The sequence below is a fragment of the Molossus molossus genome, unplaced genomic scaffold (assembly GCF_014108415.1).
Source record: "Molossus molossus isolate mMolMol1 unplaced genomic scaffold, mMolMol1.p scaffold_m16_p_9, whole genome shotgun sequence".
In the NCBI taxonomy this organism is placed as follows: Eukaryota; Metazoa; Chordata; class Mammalia; order Chiroptera; family Molossidae; genus Molossus; species Molossus molossus.
Genome location: NW_023425403.1, coordinates 101,506,339 through 101,525,479, shown reverse-complemented (window position 1 = coordinate 101,525,479; position 19,141 = coordinate 101,506,339). Strand labels below are relative to the sequence as shown.

At 38.5% G+C, this 19,141-nt stretch overlaps 1 protein-coding gene across 5 annotated transcripts in view; it reads right to left on the bottom strand.

Moving 5' to 3' along the window:
- The window catches only part of LRCH1 (leucine rich repeats and calponin homology domain containing 1), a 222,374-nt gene that overhangs the window by 29,361 nt on the left and 173,872 nt on the right, over positions 1 to 19,141 (bottom strand). For 3 of the 5 annotated variants that reach the window (XM_036249956.1, XM_036249953.1, XM_036249955.1), the window contains exons 12-16: positions 17,219 to 17,308; positions 17,086 to 17,122; positions 12,940 to 12,993; positions 12,155 to 12,227; positions 9,074 to 9,178 (exon numbers count right to left, since the gene is read on the bottom strand). In XM_036249956.1, coding sequence (XP_036105849.1) covers positions 9,074 to 9,178; positions 12,155 to 12,227; positions 12,940 to 12,993; positions 17,086 to 17,122; positions 17,219 to 17,308 — 359 coding nt within the window. The remainder of the gene's footprint in view (positions 1 to 9,073; positions 9,179 to 12,154; positions 12,228 to 12,939; positions 12,994 to 17,085; positions 17,123 to 17,218; positions 17,309 to 19,141) is intronic. The other 2 variants (XM_036249954.1, XM_036249957.1) reach the window with 1 other exon arrangement.

Genomic DNA, 19,141 nt, shown 5'->3' with positions numbered 1-19,141 from the left:
CTTGGCTTGTTTCGCTTAGAATAATACTTTCTAGGTCCCTCCATGTCATCTCAAAGGATAAGAGATCTTTCTTTCTTACAGCTGCATAGTACTCAGTTGTGTACATGTACCACAGCGTTGTTACCCATTCCTCTACTGATGAACACTTGGGCTGTTTCCAGATCTTAGCTACTGTAAATAGTGCTGCTATAAACATGGGGGTACATATATTCTTTCTGATTGGTATTTCAGACTTCATAGGGTATATTCCTAGAAGTGGGATCACTGAGTCAAATGACAATTCAATTTTTAATTTTTTGAGGTAACACCATAGTGTTTTCCATACTGGCTACACCAGTCTGCATTCCCACCAGTAGTGTACTAGAGTCCCCTTTTCTCCACACCCTCACCAACACTTGTAGTTCGAGGATTTGTTGATGGCAGCCATTCTGACAGGTGTAAGGTGATAACTCACTGTTGTTTAATTTGCATCTCTCTGATAATTAGTAATGTTGAGCATTTCTTCATATGTCTCTTGGCCATGTGTATGTCCTGTTTGGAGACATTTGTATGTCCTATTTAGCTCCATTTTGATGATTGTTTCCTATGCTGTGCAGAATCTTTTTAGTTTGATGTAGTCCCATGTGTTCATTTTTTCCTGTTTCTCTTGCCTTAGGTGATGTATCAGTGAAAATTCTGCTGTGTATGAAGTCCGAAATTTTGTTGCCTAAGTTTCTTATAGGATTTTTATGGATTCACGACACATTTAAGTCCTTATTTATTTTGAGTTTATTCTTGTGTATGGTGTAAGCTGATGGTTTAGTTTAATTTTTTTGCATATAGCTATCCATTTTCCCAACATCATTTATTGAAGAAGCTGTCTTTACTCCATTGTATGCTCTTGCCTCCTTTGTCAAATATTAATTGAGCATAATGTCTTGGGTCAACTTCTGGGTTCTCTGTTCTGTTCCACTGGTCTATATGCCTGTTCTTTTGCCACTACAAGGCTGTTTTGATTACAGTAGCTTTGTAGTATAACCTGATCATCTGGTATTGTGATCCCACCTCCTTTGTCCTTGTCTTTCAAGATTGCTGTGGCTATTCGGGATCTTTTTTGGTTCCAGATAAACTTTTAAAGTATTTGTTCTAGTTTTGTGAAATATGTCGTTGGTATTTTGATGGAGATTGCATTGAATCTACATATTGCTTTGGGTAATATGGACATTTTATTGATGTTAATTCTTCCAATCCATGAACACGGTATGTGCTTTCACTTTTTTATATCTTCCTCTAGTTCTTTTTTCAATGAATGTCCTGTATTTTTCTGCAAATAGGTCCTTTACTTCTTTGGTTAAGTTTATTCCTAGGTATCTTAATTATTGTGCCACGATGGTAACAAAACTACTTTGCCAAATTCATTTATTAAGTCCAGTAAATTTTTGATGGAGTCTTTAGGGTTTCTATGTATAATATCATGTCATCTGCAGATAATGACAGTTTCACTTCCTCCTTTCCAATTTGGATCCCTTTTATTTTTTCTTCCTGAGTGCTGTGTCTAAGACTTCCAGTACTATGTTGAGTAAGAGTGACGAAACTGGGAATCCTTGTATTGTTCCTGTTCTTAAGGGAAATGATTTTAGTTTTTGCCCATTGAGTATGATGTTGGCTGTAGGTTTTTCATATATGGCCTTTATTAAGTCGAAATATGACCCCTCTATTCCCATATTGCTAAGTGTTTTTATCAGGAATGGGTGCTGAATTTTGTCGAACGCTTTTTCAGCATCTACTGATATGATCATGTGATTTTTATCTTTCATTTTCTTTGTGTGCTGTATCACATTTATTGATTTGTAAATATTGTACCAGCCTTGCATCCCTGGGATAAATCCCACTTGGTCATGGTGAATAATTGTTTTGATGTATTGCTGGATCCAATTTGCTAGTATTTTGTTCAGGATTTTGGCATCTATGTTCATCAGGGATATTGGCCTATAGTTTTCTTTCTTTGTAGTGTCTTTTTCTGGTTTTGGAATTAGGATTATGCTGGCCTCATAAAACGAGTTTGGAAGTCTTCCTTCTTCTTGAATTTTGTGAAATAGTTTGAGGAGAATGGGTGTTAATTCTTCTTTGAATGTTTGGTAAAACAACCCCGTGAAGCCGTCCAGGCTTGGGCTTTTATTTGCTGGGAGAGTCTTGATTACATCTTCAACATCCTTAATTGTTATTGGGCTGATCAAGTTTTCTGTCTCTTCCCAGTTCAGTTTTGGGAGACTATGTGTTTCTAAAAATTTGTCCATGTTGCTTAGATTGTCAAATTTGTTGCCAATTGTTCATAGTATTTGTTAACAATCCTTTGTATTTCTGTGGTGTCAGTTGTTACTTCTCTTTCATTTCTGATTTTGTGTATTTGGGCTCTCTCTCTTTGTTTCTTGGTGAGTCTAGCTAAGGGTTCATCAATCTTGTTTATCTTTTTGAAAAGCCAGGTCTTTGTTTCAGTAATCCTTTGAATAGTTTTGTTTGTTTGTTTTGTTTTTTTTGTTTGCTTTGTTTTTCGTCTCTATGTCATTTATTTCTGCTCTGATCTTTACTATTTCCTTCCTTCTACTTACTCTGGGGTTTTCTTTCTTTTTGCTTTCCAGTTCTTTAAGTTGTGAGGTTAGACAGTCTATTAGAAATTTTTCTTGTTTCTTGACGTAGGCCTCTTAGAACTGCTTTTGCTGCATCCCATAAATTTTGTGTTGTCGTGTGTTCATTTTCATTGTTTTCCAGGAAGTTTTAATTTTTTCTTTGATATGCTCAGTAACCCATTCATTGTTTAATTGCATGCTATTTAGCCTCCATGTGTTCAAATGTCTTTGCGTGTTCTTGTTGCAACTGATTTCTAGTTTCATGGCATTGTGACCTGAGAAGATGCTTGATATAACTTCAATCTTCTTGAACTTGTAGAGACTTAGTTTCTGTCCTAACATGTGGTCTATCTTTGAGAATATCCCATGTGCACTTGAGAAGAATGTGAATTCTCTAGTTTTGGGTTGTAATTCTCTGAAGATATCTATTAAAACCATTTGGTCTAATGCTTCATTTAGAGTCTCTGTTTCCTTGCTAAATTTTTGTCTAGAGGATCTATCCAGTGATGTCAGTTGGGTGTTGAAGTTCCCTGCTATGATTGTACTGCTGTCGATTTCTCCTTTGAAGTCCTCTAGAAGATTTTTAATATATCTTGGTGCCCCTATATTGGGTGCATATATGTTTACCAAGGTTATATCTTCCTGTTGGATAGATCCTTTCAATATTATGTAGTGGCCGTCTTTGTCTCTAGTAATGGTCTTCATTTTGAAATCTATTTTATCAGATATGAGTATTGCTACTTCAGCTTTTCTTTCCTTTCATTTGCTCGGAAGAGCTTTTACCATCCCTTCACTTTCAACCTATGTGAGTCTTTTGTTGTGAGGTGGGTCTCTTGTAAACAACATATAGATGAGTCATGCTTTCTTATCCAATCAGCTACTCTGTGTCTTTTTATTGGAGCATTCAATTCATTTACATTTAAGGTGATTATTGATATGTACTTATTTATTGCCATTTTTGTTTAGTGTGGTTCTATTTTTCTTCCTATTTCTTCTACTAATTACAGCAGTCCTTTTAACATTTCTTACAGTGTTGGTTTGGTGCTAATGTATTCCCTTAGTCTTTTTTTGTCTGGGAAGCTCTTTATTTGACCTTATATTTTGAATAATAGCCTTAATGGATACAGTAGTCTTGGATTCAGATCCTTGTTTTCATGACCTTGATTACTTCATGCCATTCCTTTCTGGCCTATAGTGTTTCTGTTGAAAAGTCAGCTGAGAGCCTTATGGGGTTCCTTTGTAGGTAACCTGTTGCTTATCTCTTGCTGTCTTTAAGATTCTCTCTTTGTCTTTAATTTTTGGCATTTTATTTACTATGTGTCTTGGTGTGGGCCTGTCTGGGTTCTTCTTACTTGGGGCTCTCTGTGCTTATTAAACTTGAATGCCATCTTCCTTCACCAAATTAGGGAGGTTTTCTGTCACTATTTCTTCAAATATATTCTCTAACCCTTGCTCATTTTCTTCTTCTTCGGGGACTCCTATAATGTGAATATTATTATGTTTTCAGTTGTCCCACAGTTCTCTTAAGATGTCCCACAGTTTTCTTAAGCTGTTTTCCTGTTGTTGTTTTTTTAAATTGTTTTTTCCTTTTGGTTTACTGATTGGTTGATTTTTTTCTACCCTGTCTTCTAATTCACTGATCCAGTCCTCAGCTTCCTCTACTCTGCTGTTTAGTCCTTCCAATGTGTTCTTTATTTCTGCTATGTCATTCTTCATTTCCACTTGGTTGGTTTTCAATGATTCTATATCTTTACTCATGATGTTGAGGTCCTTACTCATGCTGTTGTGCTTCCTAAAGATCATGGCTTTGAACTCGAGCTCTGTTAACTTGCTTAACTGCACCTCATTTATCTCATCTTTGGTAGAGGTCTCTTGTTCTTTCATTTGGGATTTGCTTCTTTGTTTCACCATTTTGACTATCTCAGTGGGTTTTGGATCCTGTCAAATTTTCCCTGTGGGTGTTGGTGTTCTGCTGTTTGTGACTGCTTCTACTGGGTTTGGATGAGTGTGCGAGGACCCACACCTAACACCACTGTCAAGTCTTCCTTTCCTGGGTAGATCTGCAAGTCCAGGAATGGTTCAGTTATCCTCTAGCTTTTTGCCTGGAGGCTATTAGTCTTGGTTACTTGAGGAGCCATGGGTTTTCAGTTGAATGAAAAACTCCCTCAAGGTGTTTAGTGTAAGTGGATTTCCCGAGGGTGGGGCAGATGCTGGTTGTTAATAAGCCTCCATTTACATTTCTTTGGCCCAGCTGAGAGGGGGTTGAATCTCTGAGAGAGGGTCCACAGCCTCTCCCCAGAGCCCTGGGAAGGATCAAGCTGTCTACCATCCTGTGTGGCTGCAACTCAGTAAAAGCTCTGAGCACCCTCCAAATCCCGAGTGTCCCCACACAGTTCCAGTCCAGTCCGCCCTCCCTCCGCAGGAGCCCAAGTTGAGTGGCTATAGCTAATTTAGTGGTCTATCCCGGCCCTCTGCACTGTGCTGTCGGCCTGGGACTTGAACCCCGAGGGTGCTCCTCACAGCGAAGACCACTGCTGTGTCCGTGGGCTCCCAGGCCCCTCTTGTGCTTCCACAGTCCTACCAGAATCAATTCAGTGTTCCTGGTTATATGGTCCTCACAGGCAGCTTTTCTGTTGCTCATGATTTGTCTTTATTTTAGTTGTAATTCCAGTTTGGTCCTGGGAGATGATCTGTGTAACTTCCATTCACTCCACTCTCATTTTGGAATCTCTGCTCTTTTCTTTTATAATTATTATCTATATTTTCTGGATTTTCAACCTTAGAGGAAAGAATATAGACACTTCGCTTTGGATAGTTTCAAGCAGCTGCCATCCAAGTTCTTCAAAATTACCCTCTCTCCTCTGTATATCGGATTCAATCCCATGTAACTTAGTGACCGATGCAGTGGGTCAGGCTTGGGGCAGGGGCGTGGAGAGCTGTGGTGTCCTCAGAGCCCTGCAATTTCCACTCCAGCACTGCCTGGCCACGTTTCCGTGGCCAATGAGTAAAGTTTCTGTACGTCAGTGCAGTGCTGGATTTGGGCCCCTCCAGCTCCGCTCCCCTCCCTCTTCATGCTCTCTGCCCTCTCCTTCCTCTTCCTAATTGGCTAAAGCCAAAATTGGTGCTGGCTGTGGTAGGGGCTGGAGGCTTGGGATTCTGGGTTGCTCCCAGCTGGGAACATGGGGCTCCCCCCTCAGCCAGAAGGGAGCTCCCCCAGACTTCGGTTGGCACACTTCTGGTGGTCTCCGAGGACAGTTCCATGCTGGACGCCAGTGTTCGAGCTCGCTGACTTTCTTCAATCTCTGATGGTTGTTTCTTATGGGCCCGCTGGGCTATCTGGCATTTGGATGCAGGACCGATGGGGCGGGAAGTGGAATGTGAGAGAAACATGACTGCAGAAGGCAAGGCCTTACCTTACCTTATTGCTTTAAGTAAACTTTAAATTTTACTTCAACATTGAAATTTAAATAAAAGAGGGATTTTAATACAAAGCCACACAGTGAACAAGGTACAAAAATGCTAACTTTACCAACAATATCCTAGGTTGAATTGGTAATAAGATACCGTTTACTTGCAAAGGTTGAGATAGCTGTAGATATTGGATAAAGGAGAAAATACGAGGAAACAAAGCTCATGATAATCAGCTTTGAAATGCAAAGAGAGGTCACTGAAAAGTATCTCCTACTTAAGAGGAACCAGAAGACCAACATAAAAAGTAGGCTGTATTCTTCTTGCAACATTAGTTTATACACTTGTGAATGCATATAACAAATGCCACTTCATTCATTCTAAAAATGTATTGGAAAACGTATTTATATCAGAAGGCAAAGTTTGGCACAAAGAGAACAAAGATGCATACAAAGATCAGATCTGGGACAAACATTTATAAAGAAGATTTCTGCAGAGAAAAGTATGTGTTGCCCAGTGCATATTTTATAGATAAACTGCACAAAGGCATAAATGACAGCCACCAAATACCTGACATAAATGACAGAGTCATATAAACATTGAAAATGATCTGTTTATAATTACTGTGGTAAGCATAATAGTTGCATGTGAGTCCCTGAAAAGTTTTTTTTTTTTTTTTGGTTACAGATATTTCTTTTTTCCCCACTGATACTCTCCTTCCCTTCCCCCACTACCCTGTCCTCAGCTTTGTTGTCCATGTTTATTAGTTATGCGTACATGCATATAAGTTCTGTGGTTTATCTCTTTCCTCCCCTACCCACCCCTTCTTCTGAGGGTTGTCAGTCTGTACCCTACTTCTATGTCTCTGGGTCTACCCTGTTCCTCAGACTGTTATGTTCATTATATTCCACAAATGAGTGAGATCATGTCATATTTGTCTTTCTCTGCTTGACTTGTTTCACTTAGGATAATACTCTCTAGGTCCCTCCATGTCGTCTCAAAGGATAATTAACAATCCTAGGAATTCATAGACAATAATCATGTGGAAATCTTTCAGAAAATAAAATAACCTTGCAATACTTCCATGGTATTTTTTGTGTAAGTGAAAATTTCAGCTGCATAGTACTCCATTGTGTATATGTACCACTGCAGCTGAAATTTTCATTTATACAAAAAAATACCATGGAAGTACTGCAAGATTATTTTATTTTCTGAAAGATTTCCACATGATTATTTTCTATAAATTCTTAGGATTATTAATGAAAAAGGAGGCAGTCTGCCTTAGTAATATGCACAAGGAGTACTCAATAAACAGCTGTAGAATGAATGTAAATACAGTAGACAGTTAGGAGTCCAGGGCACAGCCCCACCTCCATCTCTGCCTAGCAACGTGACTAGACAGGTCACCTCACCTTTCTGGTTCTAGTTGGCTCATAATGAGAGACATTCTGCTGTTACATAAGACGTCTAGACCTTTTCCAGCTTAAAAGCAACAACAACAACAAAAAGTCCTTTTGGTTTCAGATAATACTCTTAAGGAAATAATACCAAATCACACATAAATCTTTCATTCTAGGCTTTATCTCCTTTAAACAACATCAGACCTGCAAATAGCCATGTTTTCTGAAAACAAAAATGCCCCCTCCCACTTTTTTTTTAAAGTAAAGGAACAGTTTTCAAGAAAGTTCCCATTAAGCCTCCTTAACTTCCAGGATTTAAAACAGAATCATATTAGGTGAGACTTTTGTATTTTAGTTATTCAGTCATACTTTTTTCAGTTTAAAAACTTTGAAATATATGAAATAATAAAATTATTTTTATAATTAACCTGCCAAGATATACACATCCTTCCACATAAGAAAATTGGAAAAGCAGTTATGGTTGAATTTTGACCAGAAATCACAGCAAGTATTTTAAAGACATATTCTCTATGTATTGTATATATAACACACTTATATTTTTTAAAAAGTCTTACTGCCTTGGCCGGTATGGCTCAGTGATTGGAGTGTCAACCTGTACACCAAAAGGTGAGAGGTTTGATTTCCAGTCAGGGCACATATCCAGGTTCTAGGTTCGATCCTCAGTAGGGGTGTGTATGGGAGGCAAATATCAAGGTTTCTCCCTCTCTCTAAAATCAATTTTAAAAAATTAAAAATAATTGAAAAGTGTTATTGGGAAACACACCTTCCTGCTGTGTTTGCACGGTGGTGATATCTCTCATCCATCTCACTGCTGTTCCCTGTGAATCACACTCTCCATTTCACTTAACTCACATTTATCACTGTATCTCAAGTAAAACGTTTAAAATCTGAACTAAAGTAGAATAGAGACTCAACTATGTGGTATGTAGCTCTAAATAATTCTATGTATTTTATTTTCATCTCTTAAGCTATTTAAAATACTTAATGACATGAAAAGATATACCAACTAGATGTCCTTGATTTTCATTTGTACATTTGAATCTCAGGACAAATTACATTCTTGATATTATACAGAGGAACTTATATCAAAAGGTAGAAGGTATTACAAGTCAAAATGTGAAAAGTAATTTGCAAAAAACAAAAACAAAAAAGAAGGCAAGTAATTTTCTTCCTTTTTAGAATTTTCTCAATGTAAACATTACTTTAGCATATCACTCTAGGATCAGCCAGGGCACATGGTAACTGCCTTGAAAATCTCACACGGTAAGCATAGACAACGAAGGCTCAAACTCTCACAGCATTTAGTTCAGATGCAGGAGCAAGCAGCGATAATTCAAATGTGCAAACCCTAGATTCTCGTAAACAAGCAAACAAGCCAAAAAACTCGAGCAGAAAACAGAGAAGCAATTATTGTAAAGCTCTCCCCAAACTCAGAATATTCAAAATAATGAAAAGGTGTTTGACAAACTGCTAGAGAACAACACACATGCACTTTTCTGGACTTCCCTCCCCAGTCTGCTCGTGACTTCGTGTATCAGGCATGCAAGTGAATATAGCCCCATCGTCAGCTGCACAGAAATGAATATATTAACTGGCTTATTAATAAGCACATTGAAGAAAAGATTCAAAGCCACCTACCATTGTCACTGTCTCCTTCAGATGGAACACTGTAGCTAGAGCTGTCCCATGTTTGTGCCTGTGTAAGTGTGTTGAAGGAGATAGGAGGAAGAGTGAGGGCTGGGTCTGCGGCACAGCGAGAGAACCAGTCCACGTATAGTTGCACAAGGACCAGGAAAAACCAAAGGGGCAGCAGCATTTCACAAATGGCATAAGGGTTGTATGGAAATGAAGTGAATTTCGTATCATGGGATTTAATTTCAAAGATACAATATAGGAAAAGAATGAAAGATGGCGCATGGAATAAAAAGAATGATAAAAACTGAGTGTTAGTACTTATCAATCATATATTTTGCATGCAGTTAATATCGTTAATCTTAACAGTTCCACAGCCTACAGACTTTGAGTACTAGTGAATCATATCAGCAGAAAAAAAGAGTATCCATAGATTATAGATAAAAAGTAAAAGACCTACCAGATAACTTTTTCAAAGACCTTCTAAATAACTAACAATCTTAACAAATATGATTCACACAAAAAATGTGGTTATATAATACATGCTTAATATGTGTAGTTATATCTATTAACAATAAAACTATTATAGAATCAGTGTTTACTGTTTGAAAATTTTCCCAAGGCAATATAAAATTTCTCTTTTAAGACATCTAAGCCTACTGGCATGCTTTATTAATAGGTGAATCTAGCCAATTCTCTGTTCAACACTTGACATAACACACATCTCAATACTGTCTTCAATATTTGTCAGTATGAAACAATTCTGGACACAAGTAGAGTCTCTTTAACAACAAACTTAATTAACCAAAAATTCAATCAACTTCAAGCACTTCTGAGTTGGTTACTTATGAAATGATAACATCTTTTTTTTTTTAACTAAATATCCATATAGTAATTATATATTTAGGAAATATCTATATGAGCTATACTATAACTAGAAAATGTTACTCAATCATAAGACAGGGTCAGTAAAATAAATGGACATGGTTCTAGGAATAAATATTTAGGTATATACAGTTGTCTTTGGAGGAAAACAAAGGAGAGAAAAAAATGTTCTTTTGCAGTAAACTCTCAGTCTACTTTAAGAGTCTAAGTTCTTACTCCCCTTTGCTGTTTTGAGCAGTCTGTTTTTATTTATAACACAGAAATCACAAAAATCTATATAATGAACTTTAAAATAAAAATTAACTAACTTTTAAAAGTTCCAAAGCTACTCAATAAAAATAATTTCTATATTTTAAAATTACATCATCTTCAATTAAGATTACTATATATATATTATTTTTTTAAAATGTGAAAATACAAAATTATTAAATAAAATGGAAAAAAAAATTCATAGTACATAATGGTAGTTTTATAAAGTTCCCAAATCCACTTGATGTTCTGAAGCTAAATCAGCATTATTTACTCCCCCAGCTTTCAAGAACCATTTCCACTAGTCAGTCAGCATTACAGGGGGACTGGAAGCTTGCAGAGGAAATGGTCTTTGTTTTCTGCTATTCAAAGTAAATGCCCCGTGTACTGTTTACCACTGCAAAGAATTTGAAATGGTTTAACAGTACAAGGACAATGTTGATAAGCTGAGTTTTGACTCCATACCAGGAATAAAAAAGTCAGAGTCAATTTTACAACTAAATTGCAACATTCAAAAGAATGTTATTTTTAAAAAATCTATTCAACTTTTGATTTGATCAATTGGAAAATATTTATTTTAAAGTTGTATAAAACTGCTTTGTAAGGATTAGGGGAAAGTCTGTAGCCTAATAGGAGGTCCTCAGTGTGTAGCAGTAACTCTCCTGGTGAGCTATCAGTACAGGCACAGATGACATGTGCCTGGAGTGACCTAGGTTCCTCCCAGCACATGCCTGGGACCATGAAAATAGAAGTCAGCCCAGATCTCGTTGCATATGCTCAGTTCCAAAAATGAGGAGGCCAGGCATTTGAATTTTTTTTCATAATAAAGCAAATATCTTTCTATTAAACACCTACTAGCAACCCTTGCCATGCCCAAGCATTTTCTCAAATAGCTTTGTATTACAGCCCATTCAAAATGCCAGGAAACCATTACACCTGGCCACATCATCAATCAACTTGCTCCAAAATCAATAAAAATATTCTTTATGAAATAATTATCTTTGTGTTTTTCTGTGGATATCCTTTGTCAGAATATACACGAGTAGCTTCTACTGTTGTCAAAACGCTTTACTGAAAAAACCAAGAACATCTGAGTTCTTAACCACCTTTTGCTTAAAAGTGCTTGTTATTTTCTAGTACTTAGTTAAAAAGCATTAGCAGTGAGTATATGCAAACGACCTAAGAATCAAAACTATGAAAACCAAGAAGGACTTAAAAGAAGGTACACAGTGCCAATATTTTAAGTACATGAAGAAATGGAAGAACTAAATTTTTCTATACATAGTCTTTCTTTTAAAAATCAATAGTCATTCTGCACATTGCTATACTTTACATTTACTAAGAAAGTAAAAGAAAGTAGGTTATATAAGCAAAAGGCTCCTTTTTTGGCATGTGCCCCTAGCGGGTAACGGACCTGGGACACACTGGTCCGCAGGCCGACACTCCAACCACTGAGCCAAACTGGCCAGGGCTAAACAAAAGGCTCTTAAAAAAAAAAAGACTCCTGGCCAGTCCTGTGAGCCTTGAAATGATCAGTGCTTGTTACACGAGTAAATACATAGACCTAGGCTCGGAAAGCCAGTGAGGGATGTTTCAGAAAGGGGTCACCTCCGGAGACTTCCCTTGAACTTATCAAGTCCCAGGAACCACTGAGGCAAAGGGCTAGCTATTATATCTTCCCTGGGGTAAAAAACTCAACAGAATGTTTCTTACCTACTTATATGCCCCATCACCTTTCCTTCTTTGCTGTTCAAAAGGAGGTAAGATACTACTACTGATAACACAAATTTAATAACCGAACCACTACAAACAAGGCTTTGAACCTGCCTTCCCAAGCTGCAGCCAGCTGACGCCAGGACCCACTCAGAGCCCACGAGGCTGTGTGCACTTAGAAGGCTAAAGAGAAACCACTGACTTGTTCACAGGTTGAAGAACTTCGCGGCTTTCATTTACCTGAGCGAGGCTTCAGGCCAAACGGAGCTGTACTGCTGGTGGTAGGAGAGACTGCAGGGGAGTTTTCTCTAATCTGCGATGTTACAAGGGAAGGAAATTTTGTAAGAAACTGAAGCAGAACTATGTATGCTTCTCTAAGCTCAAGGATTTTTAATCAAAACCACTATTTTTGCATTTTCTGCTGTGTGATGAAGTCCTGACTAAATAATATAACCAATGCTACTTCACACTGCAAATGCTTTCAGTGGCATAATCAACAGAACGTTATTTTGGGGGCGAACCATTCACTTTTTCATTTGCTCATTATAAACATATTTTACAATCATGTGAAACTGGCTATCCTTTTCGGCCCCAGAGCGGATGTGTGCATGAGCATGCGTGAACACACACAGGCACACGCTCACTCCATGCCACAGAGGGCACGTCTGATGAATTTCATAACAGTGAGATAAAGCAGCACAGAACACTGGACAGACCTCTCATCCACAGGGAAACCACTCACTGGATCACCGATGGATGATAAGACATTCTATATGTTGCCTATTTGAACTATTTTCATTTTGTTTTCTATAAATATGTTCCCATATTTGGTTTTCAAAATATATCTTATAAAATTAATCATTTTTTATGGATAGGGCCAGATAAGGTGCTGACAGCTAATGAGAGAATCTGCAATGCAATGAACTCATTAATCATGACAGTCTTGGACTATATATTTCTGCAAAACAGATTCCAATTCAGCTTCAAAGAATACCTCAGCTTTTATTAATCTTCAGGAAACTTACCTCATTTGGAGAATACTCGCTCTCATTACTCTGTGATATTAGATCATTTTGCACCTTAAAGAAGAAAAAAATGCATGGTATGTTTCATTAGACTATATGATTACTGAGACAAGAACTGTGTCTTTCTTACTTCCACCATATGCCTGCACATAGGCGCACAATGAATATATACTGAATAAATTAACTAGTGTGTGAAGTAGCTAAGTACGTGACACTTACATTTTCTAAAAACATGCAGCTGTATTCACAGAAAAATACTTCTAAAGTATCATATAAACTAAGCAAAAAAACTTGCCAGAGCAAAGAGGCCAGCCCAAACCACCTGTGAAGGTCAGCTACCTGCAGGCTTCCACCCCCATTGTAGCTACAGGACTCAGAAATGCTTCAAGGCAGCAGTTCGCAAATACACAGAATTTCATTGAGAGCTTACGTACACATGCCTGGACCCCAAAACACCTAAGAAAATCTTATGCTGTCAATTCAGCATCAGTTTCTTCGACAACAAATGCTTATTTTACCTGGATCTACCTTCTCTACATGGTTATCGAGAACCCTATTAATGCACCTTAATAAAAAATTGGTGATGGCTAATGTAAACATCTGCATTGATACTGCACCAAATTAGTATAAATTTAAGATATTTTTCCTACTCCTATTATTGAGGAGTGCTATAAAAAATTATTCTCAACTTTGACAAATGCAAGGAAAAAAACATATTTTTAGAATAAAATATAATTGATTTCCCTCCCCAATTTAATGGCTTTATTAGAACTGCTCACAAGTAACTTCAGGTTTGATTCTCCCCATCAGCAACTCCTTCCCCTAATTTTCCCCATTGTTCTACCATGTCCCCAACATCCTCCCCCATTCAATACTATTCATGTTTATGAGGATGTGATTTGCAATTCTTTCCGAATGGATGCCAATGCTAGCCAATCATCTAAAGTGTGTTCATGGTGAGATAAGATGTGCTACCAATTACAACACCACTTCATAACCTTGGCCTCACCTACCTGACTAGCACCACCCACGCCCCAGCGCCCCTCCAGCTCAGCTCTGCTGCCTTTCTCAGCGCGGCTTCCTGGGACTGATTCCAATCCACCTGCCCCACATCTCGGTTACACCCCTCTCCTTAAAATCTATCCCTTCCACCACCCGGGCACCTACAACACTCAGGATTACACACTATCTCAGAGGCTCCTCTAAATTGTTTCGATATACAGTGGAACCTTGGTTTTCTAACCTAATTCATTCTGGAAAACTGTTCGAAAACTGAAGCTTTTTTCCCATTAGAAATATTGTAAATTGAATTAATCCGTTCCAGACCCCCAAATGATTCCCTGTATTAACCGTTCTTATATAGAGTGCATGTCTAGTGTACTATTTAATCTGTAAATAAACACTTTAAAAACAAAAAGGATGTGAAATGTAAATTTAACAAAAAGGAAAAGAAATGCATAGTAAAAAATGCAAATTTAATAATAATAGCAGTAACAATAGCAAACAAACACAAAAACATTCACAGCTTCCTCAGCTGTCCAGAGCGGTACACTGACTTCTCTGTTTGTCACCCGAGAGACACGGGACTGAGCCACAGGTGTCAGCATGAAACAGTGGTCAGGCTGAGAAGCGAACGGTTCAAGACGGGAGACATTCAAGATGGAGGTTTGACTGTACAGTCTTCTTTCCTCCATAATTTTTAACATGCCTTAAGCGTGAGGGTAACTCCATGTCCTTCATATAGAAGTCCTTGACAACAAAAACAAGACTGAACCCAGCACAGCTACTCAACAAGTACTAATACTTCCCTTTTTAAAATCATAGAGATGTTTGTCACGAACAGAGAATTGCTAGAGAAAGCAAAGAAAATGAGTAACACTTTCTTATACCAAATGACTCCTCATTCAACCAAAAAGGAAAAAGAAAAAAACACCCTTCTATTAACACAAACAATGTAGAGCAGAGATGGGGTGGAGGGCCTTTTCCCGAGCGGTCGTGTCCCCTGGGACTCCCGACATCACGTGGAGCCCCAGCAGCCCGCAGCAGGACCTGCGCAGCCTCCAGCACCTCCTCCCGACTGCGCACTGGTACGAGGGTAAAACAGAACGGTGACTGTGCAGTGACGTCACCTCGACTGGGTGATCAAACTAGCATCACCAATGAGGCTCGGATGGACAGTGTGCCCAAATGTGACACCCTGAGGAGAACAGAATATCTCCTATGTAGTGTGTCCTAGAAATGCAGAACCTCAATCTAATTATGCAGAAATAAGAGGGACTTTTGTTCCACAAAAGGAGCGTCCCATTTAAACAAAAAAAAAAAACAAAAAACAAAAAAAAAAGAGGACTATATTCTTCAAAATTTCAAGGTCATAAAAAGCAAAGAAAGGTTCTGGAAATGTTCCCGAAGAAGGGACACTGCAGGAACCTGACAATGACCTGCCTCTAGACGGAACACTACACTGAAGGCGGGGACCCACTGTGAGTGACATTAGATCAACCTAAATATTTGGAATATGGATGGTAGATTAAATAAATATTTTATCAATGTGAATTTATAAAGTTGATAACTGTGGGTATGTAAGACAAAATCCCTATTCTTAGAAAACACACATCAAAAGGTTTAGGGGTAAGGGATGATGATGTGTGAAACTTAACCTCAAATTTTCAGAAAAAGAACTATGTATGTGAAGAAAGAGACAGAGGCAGAGTAACACTGCAAGTGTGGAATAGTGTTAACCATAGGTAAAACTGGTAAAACGTAAGTTTCAGTAACCTTTTGTACAATCTTTTAATTTTCCCCCTAAATTTAATAAAGTTAAAATTATTTCCAAATAAGCAGCTTAAAAAAATGTGGGGCCCTAGCCAGGGGGCTCAGTTAGTTAGAGTGTCATCCTGTGCACCAAAAAGGTTGCAGGTTCGGTTCCTGATCGGGGCATGTAAGAGAGGCAACCAATCCATGTTTCTCTCTCACATCGATGTTTCTCCCCCTCTCTCTTCCCCTTCCTCTCTCTCTAAAATCAATAAAAACATATCCTCGGGTGAGGATAAAAAAAAAAAAAAAAAGTGGGCCTGGATAGAATCACAAGTAGCATGTCTGAAAAGGAACTTGATGAAATGGGCCCAGGGCAGCTTCAAATAAAAGACTTCCTGATGTTCCACTATTGGGCAATTCCATGAGGACCCCACCCAGGGAGGAGAGGGCGCAGTGATTCTGTCTAAGGACCACACCAGTGACAGTAACAGAGTCCTAGAGTAACATTACCAGCTACCATTTCGGTGTCCTGAGCTGTGAAACCAATCCCAATGTACAGAAAATGAAGGTGAGGTCTGGAGAGGTTGTCCTTCATTGCCCATAGTCAGCAAGTCTCTGAGATGCAACTGAAACAACATGATTCCAAGTCGCTGTGCTTAACAGTGAAACCATACTGTCTGGGAACACAGTACTTTCATCTGCAGTTCTCTGTGCCCTTCACAGACATTTAGTTAGTGTAGAGTGTGAAACTACTTTACTATAGCACCTGTTCAGATACCTCAGGGGACATCAATCAGTTTGTACTGCAATTAGACATCCTAAACCCATTCACTGAGAAGGGATGAAACAGGCTGTAACCTGTCCCACTCTCAAGCCTGTTTCTTTGAGAACTTCTAGGCTCATCTCTAATTTTCTGTCAAAACTGCTTTAGCCAGCAACCCAATTTCACCCAGGGTAACCCTACCCATCTCGCTCTACTATATTCTCTTCAGCGGCCTGGGCCTCTCCCAAATCATTTGCTCTTGTCTTTCAAGTCTGTTCCTGTTGATTCTTCTGTGGCTCTAAAACCTACAAGGAATGGTCCTGCCTTCAGTTTCTGACACAGAGCAGGTTCCCTACGGATCTTAGTTGCTATCGCCTGACTCAGCAAGGTTATCTGACACAAAAACTTAAAGAATTTCATGGAAATAGCCAGCTCTTATCTTTGATGGAAGATGGAGTATAACAGATAAAAAGTAAAACTAAAGAGTGTAAAAGTATACAAAGTTTGAAAGTGAGATCCTGAACTGGTCTGCCTAGGGCGTGTGCTGCCCCTGTGCCTGTCACAGCAGGTGGCAGGCACCGCTCGGGGCAGAGCATGGCGCACAGTTCCGGTGGCCCAGAGCCGCTTACCTCACACACCAGAGACGTCTCCAGCTGCGTTCGACCACTGCGGGTGTCGGGGGGAAAGACATAAGGTGGAATTTAAAGCACACATATTTCCATGTGAAAAGAGAAAACACTCAGGTTTAAAAGTTCAACGTACTTGAGTGCAGAATCTTGTAATTCCATGGCTTCTGCTGATTCCTTAGGATGAAAGTGTACCCCACTTCTCTCTGTGATATCAGTGCTTAATCTAAAGAGTAGGGGAAAAAGACGTTAGCAATTTATTAAAACTTTAATAATTTCCACTGCTTTTGGTCATATTTAGCTTAAAATTTTAATATAGTAAAAGATTATGTTTACCATGAGGATTAATTAATGAAGGTTTCTGGTAGAAATTTCAAAGTATATGGTATTTTCCCATCATATGCCAAATTTAATATAATTTTCTGACTGCTGATTGGTATCAGAGTTCAACTTATTTGCAGTATAACAGTAATTGCTGATAGTCATAATATTTATAGGCAGTACACAATAAATTTTATTCTAGAATTTGATTAATTTACAGAAGCAAGAAAAGTTGCTAAGGATACATATCATGGTATATATACCAAAGGTCCTTTGTATTAAAAGAAAGATCTCTCTGATATACTCATACCCTCATTCAAAAAAAAAAAAAAGAATTCATAAGCAACTTGACATACACTTTTATTTTTGAAAAGGTCTTAGTTTCTGAACTTCTGCAATTTTTAAACCAGGAATTTCCATGTTGTATAAAACTTACAAAGCTAACCTAAAAGGTAGGAAGAGTTCATACTATACATGCCTATTAAATATGCTATAAAATCAACACCCAGAAATTCTTAAAAGAAACCAAGTTAAAGGCAAAATAGGATAACTTACAAAAATCTCATCTATAAAATATGAACTAAAGAAAGAATTCAATGTGTATGTAAAGTGCTTATTACTAATATTCAGTCCCAAATAGCTAGAAATAAATGACCTCTTGAAGTGTCCTTTTTTTATCAGAAACAAACACAGGGCTGGAATTTTAAGATAAAGTCAATCTTACAATAATTATTTCAGGATCAACAATGAAGATCTAAAGCAGCCAAAGCAGTGGATTATTTCAGGGAGGAAATGAAATCCATATACCACTGTATGACAATATAATTTTAAAATATCACCCCATAAAGAAGCAAATCATCTATCCCTTGGGAATTTGCTCGGAGCTGTTTCCTTCCACAGTTCAGCAAACACCACCATTCCCACTTGCTCAGCACCCTGGCAGCTCACTGCCTCAGACTTTTCCAAGCTGGAGAGGAAGGCTCTCGAGATTCTCAGCCCATCCCACTTCTCAGGAAGGATGGCAAAACTGAGGCCCAGAACAAGAGCCGCTCCCTTCAGGTCACTCGGATCGTACTCCTGGGTTCCAGTCCCATATTCCCACGCCACTGCTACTTCACCTAATCAGGCTGCTCTTTGTTGCTTTGGGGCTCATGTAGTAATCAATCTAGAACTTGTAATAAAAAGTCATTGGGAGAGGGATACAAGATGTAAAAGCAGAAGTATTAAAACAACATCAAGTCTGAGCCCAGCTGTGGCCTTCTCTGTCACGCTTGTCTTCAAGGCGCTGTCCTGGACACATTCCCTTCCCAGCACTTGCCTGCCCTGGAGAACCTCATCCTCCTACACATCTGTTACCCCAGCAACTTGTGACAATGACTTTCAAATCTAACTCGAGTCCCTGAACTAAACACCTAGCAGCTGAATGTACACTGCCACATTGCCACCTTGGGTACCATTCAGCACATCCTAAACTGTCCCCAACTACTTCAAGCCTGCTATCCCCCCGATTCCCCATCTCAGACAGACCTACTGGGCTCAGGTCTAAAACACTGTGGACTGTTCCCTCCCAGTCTTCTCACCACCCACTTCCTATGACCATCAAAGATCAACATCAGTATCTACCACTGAGTAACACATAAAAGCATTAAAAAATATTAACAAGCACCTACAGAAAAATCTCCATCGTAATATAAGTCCTTCCAGCTTTAATTTTTTCTTAGCTTCTTACACATTTGAA